General features: G+C 42.5%; 2 protein-coding genes across 2 annotated transcripts; one reads left to right on the top strand and one right to left on the bottom strand.

Moving 5' to 3' along the window:
* Positions 1-778: 778 nt before the first annotated feature.
* LOC123452222 (rust resistance kinase Lr10-like) lies at positions 779-7,739 on the top strand. Its single transcript, XM_045128836.1, has 4 exons — positions 779-1,328; positions 4,473-5,355; positions 6,305-6,328; positions 6,509-7,739. Exons 1-4 carry the CDS (start codon positions 1,227-1,229, stop codon positions 7,579-7,581), a joined length of 2,082 nt encoding a protein of 693 aa, XP_044984771.1. The 5' UTR covers positions 779-1,226; the 3' UTR covers positions 7,582-7,739.
* LOC123452223 (rust resistance kinase Lr10-like) lies at positions 1,603-3,954 on the bottom strand. The gene is made up of 3 exons (XM_045128837.1): positions 3,176-3,954; positions 2,910-2,989; positions 1,603-2,830 (listed from the first exon to the last, which is right to left on the bottom strand). Exons 1-3 carry the CDS (start codon positions 3,865-3,867, stop codon positions 1,740-1,742), a joined length of 1,863 nt encoding a protein of 620 aa, XP_044984772.1. The 5' UTR covers positions 3,868-3,954; the 3' UTR covers positions 1,603-1,739.
* Positions 7,740-9,260: the final 1,521 nt, after the last annotated feature.

Below are 9,260 nucleotides of genomic sequence, written 5' to 3'. Positions count from 1 at the left end.
TTTTTTGGTTAACCGAACAAACAGAACCGATATATTATGGTTAATATGGTTCGGTTTTTTAAATTTTGTGTGAGTATTTCGGTTTCTATTTCACCAAAACTAAAATTATAATTAACCGAATCGTATTAAACATATAAGCCGAATGCACGTGTGAATGTGTCTTCGATGGATCTTGCGGGATTTCGATTGCTGATCTTCGATGGATCCGTTTGGATCTAGTCTTTGTTTGTCTTCGTTCATGTGTTTATAATTGGATCATTTTGATCTATCGAAGATAGTTGTTGTTATGATGTGCTAGTTTCATGGGGTCTTAGCTCGACGAGTTTCGTGCTGTCTACTCCAACAAGTTTGGTACTGTTTCGGTGAAAAAGGGGTGATGAAACGTGGTGTGTCTACAACTCTACATGCATGTATGTCTTTAAAGAGATTTCATTAATGAACTATATACGGATGTATATAGACATACTTTAGAGTGTAGATTCACTCATTTTGTTTCGTATGTAGACTTCTAGTGAAATATCTTAAAAGACTTATATATTTAGGAATGGAGGGAGTAATTTTTAATATTTTTGTGTTGTTTATACTGCCATGAGATGATGAATAGGTCATGAGTTTTCTAAAAAAAAAAGCATTCCCCCCTTGTCCTCTGACTTTTTTTCGGCCATTTATTTTCACTTTAATGGAGGTGCTTGGATTGGCCCTGATTGATCCAACAAAATTAACTCTGTATACTTTGCCCAAATAATCAACCCGCAGGCCATGTTAACGACTTCGCCCTAGTGGCTAGTGCCCTCCAAAACAAAGAGCCGGCCCTGAGATCCGGCGCTGCTCGAGGTAATCTCCCGTCGGGACCCCTGTGCAGCACGCGCGTGTGCAGGCGAGAGCAGGCCAATGGCGGAGGCGGCGAAAGGGGAGGTTAACGCGACGGCAGTCTGCGACGATGGATGCGGCGGCGGCAGATTTAGGAGATGGCTTTGGCAGGGAGGCTGAGGCGACGGCAGCCGGCGACGATGACCAGGATGCTGCGGCGCGGGGCACGTCTCCATCATTTCGCCGCACCTCCTCTCGGCGGCGTCCCACATGTAGCAGCTGCCTCACTCCTAAATACAGTACATTACAGGCAAGCTGCCTCACCCCTAGTAGAAATATAAATTTCCTCCAAATTTATAACGTGTAGTAGGTTGCAGACCCCGATTATTTTCTGCCATTTTAGTTGGGCTGCAAGGATGTGCCATCAGGAGCTGCAGCACTTGGAAACCAACAAACAGCGCCAGAAGAAAAACTGCAGCACGAGGCATCATCAGGTTCTCGCCATCAGTTCAGACAGAGTATGTCATTTTTCCCATCAGTTCAGAAAAACTGCAAGGATGTACTGTACTACATTTTTCCCATGTATAATTCTCTGGTGTTCATTTTTCTTCAAAAATTCATGACTGTTCACATCCTTTTGGGCAATGGGATAAATGAAATTTCACACATGATATGCCTGCATTTCGGATGAACATTCACAAGAAGCATGGCTTATAATATACTCCCTCCATCCCAAAATAAGTGTCGCTGCTCTAGTATTAAATTTGTACTAAGTTAGTAATAAATCCGTGACACTTATTTTAGGACGGAGGGAGTATAAAGCATTCACAATTTCACATTCCATAGTTCATAACAACCATTACTGCAACTTTTCGCAAGATAAGTTTGTCACCTCGTAATAATTCACTTCATCGAACATAAAGAAAATTTCACTCATCCTCCTCCGAAATGGTAGTCAGCTCAGAGAGGAAATGGTAAGGCTCCACTACAGGGCTGTGCTCATCGTCACAGAAGAATGGCCTTGAAGGCACCTGCACGCTGTCAACGCTCCCTTCGAGCATCTCTATGACTTCGCTCATCTCTGGCCGATCATGAGGCTTCATCTGGATGCAACACAGACCAACAAGGCACAGCTTCCTCTCCAATTCATGCATCTCAGCAGATATCTCACCCAGTTCATGTTTAGTTAGCCGGTCATACACCCACGATGGGTAGAATGCCTGGCTTGAGTTTGCTGCGTTTGGGTCTGCGTTCCTGCGTCCTCCAGCCATCTCCAACAGCAGCATCCCGAAGCTGTAAACGTCGGACTTGCTGGATATGACGCCAAAGCTCCGGGATATCATCTCAGGAGCTATGTACCCGATTGTTCCCCGTAAAGCGCTCAACGGCACAAAACTGTTGTCCCTTGGGTATAGCTTGGCAAGGCCAAAATCGGCAACTTTTGGGACAAAATTGGTGTCAAGAAGGATGTTGTGTGGCTTGATGTCAAAGTGTAGAATCTGCATGTCACATCCTTGATGCAGGTAGTTGATCCCTCTAGCAATTCCCAAGGCAATTTCACTGAGCTTGTCCCAGGAGAAACTCTTCTCGACCGAGAAGATGTACTTATCAAGAGAACCATGGGGCATATACTCGTAGACTAGCGCCCTCCTCATTTCCTCCGAGCAGAACCCGACCAGACGGACCACATTGACGTGGTGGATCCTGCCGATGGTGGAGACCTCACTGATGAAATCTTCTCCATCGCAGCAGGATTTACCGTCCAGCATCTTGATGGCCACATGGACATCGCCTGGGAGCAGAATGCCCTTGTACACGGAGCCATAGCCTCCCTGACCCAGCTTGTCTCTGAAATGGCTTGTGACCGCGACAATATCTGTGTAGGCATACCTTGTCGGGCCGATCATTTGCTGCATCTGTAGGAATTTCTCGACAGCATCGATTGTGATCCTTGTTTTCCAATACTTGTGTGCCAGGAAGAACAGTACCACCAGGGGAGCAACCACTAACCTGCATACTCCTGCACATATAGAACAATTTTATGTGGGATTACCAAGAAACTACTACCATAGCTAATATGTGTAACTCTGACGGCCTACCAGCAACGAACTTCAATATCAACGGGGAGTATACTATTGCACTGTGTAGCAGGCCAAGGTGTTCACTGGAAGAAAAATTATGTGCTCCAAATGCGCAAGACAAGATTTCAAAATCAACCGTAAGAATGGTTATAAGCCAACGCATGACAAGATAATCCAGTGATTGTCCAGGGCGTGGGCTGCATACAATGGAGAAAATGTAGAGAAGTCAGATATGTATGGTCCAAAACAGAAGCACGGTGTACACATAGATAAAAAATAAAACTCACACAATCTGATCCTTCAGGCAGCCCATGAAGTCCCCAGACGTCCTCTTACATCTGAAAGGAAACATAACACGAAATCCTCCCCTGAGAGATCCTACCAGAGTTCCATGGCTTGCGTTATCAAAAAGCATACTCAGATCACCCAAGGCAGCCATGGCCAGGTAACCGCAAGAAGGCTTAAGCCTCTCAACAGAATAAGAGTTGATCAACACATAGACGAAAGAAGAACTGGTGCTCAGACAAACCACTGGTTTGTAGTCGCTACTGTTTGTGATCGCCCGTGAACAATTCACAAAGTTCGCCCATGTAGCCACGGGGGGAAATTCGACCAAGCCGTCAGGCCCCTGGAGACCATTTAGGTAAGGGCGCTGGTCCCAGCGAGGAAGAGGACAGCTGCTGCTCATGTCCAGGTTGGCGTCCACGACCCAAAAGTATGAACGTTCATAGTCGATCTTGGTGACCAAGTATGTCCCTGTGTTGATCTGAATCGTAGTCCGGTCGCCGACACAAGCCAGCTCATATGACGGAGCACCGCACTCAGTTGGATCGCCTTGCAGACGGAAAGGGTCGTGGATGTCCTGGAGATGGCCGCAAGAAAAATGAGGGCAGGCGTCGTACCTATCATGTCGCCCCTCAACATCCACGGCAAGAAGTGCGACCATGAAATGCAGCAGCAACCACCATGGAGGCATCGGTGATAGTCGATCGATTGCTTAGCTCTTGCTTTGGCTTCGTTGTACAAGAAGGGTGAAAAAAGTGAAAACAGAAACCAAGGGACGCTGGAGAAGATTTAAAAAGAGCCTGTATGAAGACCTTTTTTTACGGAATCTGTATAAATACCTGGTAGGATATGTTTAACGTCCATATCAATCCTAACCACCCCGTAAATCGCCCGTGAACTCCCCGTGTGTGTAGCATCTCTCCTGCATCCATATGTCATTACAGAGAAGATGTGCCATATATATATATGATCCTCGTTGACTCATTCTAGTTCGCATCATCATATCTGGCAGAGATGCTGGCATATCAGCATATGCTCCTGCGATTTGCCAAGGTAGTTGATACATGTCAGTGTCAGGTCTGGGATTCTATTGTAGTGATGTAGTCTACCGAAGCTTGACCTACAACGACGCACAGCCAAAGCCAAGTACTAGGAGACGATATGTACAGTAGGTTCGTATTGACTCATGGACTAGGGGAGGTTCTTGCTCAGGCAAGCACAGCTTAGGCTACTGATTTTCTTCTTCTAATGTCTTTGCAATCACAATACCAGGCTTACCTTCATCCACCTCTGCAGCACAACAGGAGAAAGATGAGTATATTTCTTGTCGCAGCCATGGTGGCCTGCCTTGTCAGCCATGGAGCCGGCACGGCCATGGCTTCCGCAGCTTGGGACGACCAAGATTTCTTCAGAAACTGTCCGCCATCTCGGTGCAGCAGAGATGGACCCGAGATCCGGTTTCCGCTCCAGCTTGATTTCAGCAACACATCATCATCATCATCATCATCATCATCATCACCATGCGGCGCTACTACATGCGTGAAGCTAGCATGCTCAGGCCAAGACACCATCATGCTTCACCCACTTCTTGGCCCATGCAATGTCACCGCCATAAATTACACCGGTGCCTCCCTCAGCATCACCCCGCTTACCTCCGCCTGCACGATGATTCAGAAGCTCGTCTCGATGAGTTCACCACCGGCTGACGCCGGTCACCGCTGTGCGCCACACTACAGCCAAGCTGGAAAGCTTGTAGGCTGCTCAAGGGAGTTCACGCCAAGGGGAATCACTCAGTATCCTGCCCGTGATGATAGAGGTGGTTTCTATGCTTCTGCCCCAGCCGCCGCTGCCATTGCTGGCCCAATCTCCTGCCATAGCAACGAAACTCACTTCTCGTATTTGGTGGCAACTGATGCTTTCATGTATGATCTTCCATTGGACTGCACGGTCATCTCAGATGCCGCCATCCCGATATTTGGCACGGGATATTATGACTCAGCATCCAACAATCACAGCGTGGATCAAGGAACCCTCCGTTTTTATGACATAGTGACTGACTGGAGTGAACAGGAGCAGACATCCGTTGCCTCCCAGTGCCAAAAATGTGAGTTGAATGGGCAACGTTGTGCCTTCAGCTCACAAAGGAATGAAACATTCTGCTCGTCTCAACCTCATAAAGGTATTATCAATTTCTATCTTGAAAAAACCGATGTCATCCCATATTATCTTGTTAATTCCTAGTATTAAAATCACTGATAATTTCCTGTTGAATTTCCTCATAACTGTGCGGCATTTCCAGGAGTTATATTGTCAAATTATTCTGCATAACAGCATGAGAAAACATTTGGGTAGCTAGCTTGAGAAAACACATTATAAGCCCATGCAAATTCTCATCTGAATCTCAGAAAATTAAGAAACAAAAATAGGGTCACATATTTCTAAGCTTGGAGAAAAAATGCAGTAGTGATAATTATGGCAACTCTACTGTTCAGTATATCATGATAATTATGGCAATGACATGGGTTTATTTGATCAATTAGTGTGCGCCCATGTCTTCTGTATAACGGTACACTGCTATAATTTTTGGCATTTGCATGATAAAATATTTACTTGATTGTAAACTAATTTACTTCAGAATTTCTTGCAACATATTCCTAAAGTTTCAGTTTATATGGTTACTGCTGGACATGAGCCAGCAAGTTACAAACGTTTTTGTTTTTATTTTCCCTCTCTTTTTTGCATGTACCAACTGCATTCTTTGAAGTTTTTTACTCCCTCCGTTTCTAAATATAAGCCTTTGAGGTTCCACTAGAGGACTACATACGAATGTATATAGACATACTTTATAGTATAGATTAACTCATTTTGCTCTGTATGTAGTCATTTAGTGAAATCTCTTCAAAGACTTATATTTAGGAATGGAGGGAGTACTTGCCTAGATTTAGGCTAAACCCATACAGAAAAAAAGGATTAGTCTTCGCTTCTTCCTCTCATGCAAAACTAAAGTTATATCCTAACCCACTGGCCATATAAAACATCTTAACTTTTATTTCCCGAGTTAATAGTTAATTTCCTTTTATGTATATAAACAAATAACCAAATTGTATTCTCGTCTTTGCTATTTGCAGGTTCACGTGTCAAAGTCATTGCAGGTACTGCTCCAATCCACACTTTACTTTTATTCGAAAAACAAAGGAAGAAAATACACCATTTATGTGCTAAGCATGAAGTCGTTACTAGTTACTCTCGCTCTTAACTTGTACCATCCCCATTACAATCACTAAAGTGATGGCTCCCAACCCTATTAAATATGTTGATTTCCTTGTATTCAGCTACATCATCGGCGGCCGTATTCGTTGTTCTTCTGTTGATGGTGATCACTGCTCTTTATCTTTCACTGAAAACAAGATACAATGAAGAGATACACTTGAAAGTCGAAATGTTTCTCAAGACATATGGCACATCAAAACCAACAAGGTACACTTTCTCCGAAATTAAGAAGATAACGAGACGGTTCAAGGATAAACTAGGACATGGTGGATTTGGAAGCATGTACAAAGGTGAGCTGCCAAATGGGGTTCCTGTGGCCGTCAAGATGCTTGAGAATTCTAATGGAGAAGGGCAGGAATTCACCAATGAAGTTGCAACTATTGGGAGAATCCACCATACAAACATTGTCCGCCTCCTTGGCTTTTGCTCTGAAGGGGCAAGAAGGGCTCTTATTTACGAATTCATGCCTAAAGATTCATTGGAGAAATATATATTCTCAGGTAATTCTATTATTTCTCGAGAACTGCTCGTACCGGACAAAATGCTAGATATTGCTTTAGGCATTGCTAGAGGAATGGAGTACTTACATCAAGGATGCAACCACCGCATACTCCACTTCGACATCAAGCCTCACAATATCTTACTGGACTACAATTTTAACCCGAAGATATCAGACTTCGGCCTTGCAAAGCTGTGTACAAGGGATCAAAGCATCATCACCTTGACCGCAGCAAGAGGCACTATGGGCTACATCGCCCCAGAGATTTACTCTAGGAACTTTGGTGAGATATCCTACAAGTCAGATGTGTACAGTTTTGGCATGTTGGTGTTAGAAATGGTGAGTGGACGGAGGAACTCAGATCCAAGCACTGAGAGCAAGAACCAGGTATACCTCCCGGAGTGGATCTACGAGAAAGTAATCACTGGAGAGGAACTGGTGCTTACTCTGGAAGTGGCACCAGAAGGGAAAGAGAAAGCAAGACAGCTGGCTATCGTCGCACTTTGGTGTATTCAGTGGAACCCTAGAAACCGGCCATCAATGACGAAGGTGGTAAACATGTTATCGGGAAGCTTGCAGAATCTGCAGATGCCCCCTAAGCCATTTATCCCATCTGAAAATGACCGCATGCCATAGACAAACATGGAGATATGTATCACCATAGTCTATTGGTACTATACATTTGAGAGATATAGTTGATTCATGTGTGTATTGCTCTTTACCGTGCCGTTTTGAGCATGTATACAGTTTTTATTGGTGAGTCAACTGTGTTAGCTACTCCCTCCGTTTCTAAATATGTCTTTTTAGATATTTCATTACAGACTACATAAGATGTATATAGACATATTTTAAAGTATAGACTCATTCATTTTGCTACATATGTACTCCATAGTGGAATCTCTAAAAGGATTTATATTTAGAAAAAGAGTGAGTAGCATATTGTAATACTGGATTTGATGTGCAATGAAATAGTTGAAAATGCCATCGCATTGATTTTTTGACGTGTGCCGTTATTAATTTTCAGTTGTGTGGTACTCCCCCTATTCCATAACGTAGTGTTTACAGATTCTTGAAAAGGTCAAACTTTACAAATTTTAACCAAAATTATAGAGAAAATTGTTTATATGTAAAATATCAGGTATATATAAAATATGAAACTACATCTTATGATGAATCAAATGATATATATTTGGCATTCTAGATGTAAAACTATTTTTCTATAAATTTGATTAAAGTTTGTGAGGTTTGACTTTTAAAAAAAAATATGAAACAGGGGAATATCCACTAGTCAATGAGTGGTCATGAACTCAAGTGATGTTTGATGCTGGCACAAACGAGTACTCACTCCGTTGCTAAATACTATAAGGCTTTTTAGATATTTTAATATAAAATACATATGGAACAAAGTGAATGAATTTATATTTTATAATATATTTATATACATCCATATGTAGTTTGTATTAAAATCTTTTAAAACATTCATATTTAAGAACCGAGGGAGTATATGCGTGTCCCACAATCGTAAGAGGGTTTTCAATTGTGTAGTATCCACTGACAACTGGTCAACGATTAAAACTAGCAGCTATTTCCTAGTACCTGAAATGCAACAGGGATCTCGATTGTTTCGGGTTTGTGTCTGTATCTAATCATCCGTGTTGTTGAAAAGTGTGAAAAGGTCAGCATAGAGCATTTTAGTCCAGCAAAAAGATATTAACCTCCGAAAATCCTCTTCTGAGCCTGAGCTCAGCTGCTCCCGCTCACGAAAAAAATTAAAATAAATAATAGATTTTTTTGAAAGAAATTATTTTTTATGGTAGATAATTTGATGCGTGAGGTCCGCTTCAAATTTCATCTTATTTGGACATCTGAGCAGCTCTCAGCAATTTTGTCTTTTTTAATGAGAGCTGCTCAGTTGTTCAAATAGGATAAATTTTGAAACGGGCCTCATGCATCAAATTATTTATCACAAAAAAATATTGTATTTTTTTGAATTTTTCTAGTATTTCTTTTGAATTTTTTTGCAAGCGGGGATGCAGAAACGCCCTGTCCACTAACCTCCTGCTAATTTTGTTTGAGGACGTTTGCTGCCATGCATGACATTTGCGAACGCAGATGGCAATTTTAATGTTAGGGGTGATGACAATTTTCAGAAAAGATCCTTATAGATGTCACACGTGTGATACAAACACATGACAACTCTATAATTTTTTAAGATAAGTTTACTAACGCAAGGATGATAACTTTAGTTGTGAAGCATGACAACTTACTTTTTAGATGGTTGTAAAACACGTCATGACCGAAGTGCTTTGTGACAC

Source organism: Hordeum vulgare, chromosome 5H, assembly GCF_904849725.1.
Source record: "Hordeum vulgare subsp. vulgare chromosome 5H, MorexV3_pseudomolecules_assembly, whole genome shotgun sequence".
Taxonomy (NCBI): domain Eukaryota; kingdom Viridiplantae; phylum Streptophyta; class Magnoliopsida; order Poales; family Poaceae; genus Hordeum; species Hordeum vulgare.
The sequence above is the reverse complement of the archived record's forward strand: the minus strand, read 5'-3'. Positions and strand labels throughout refer to the sequence as shown.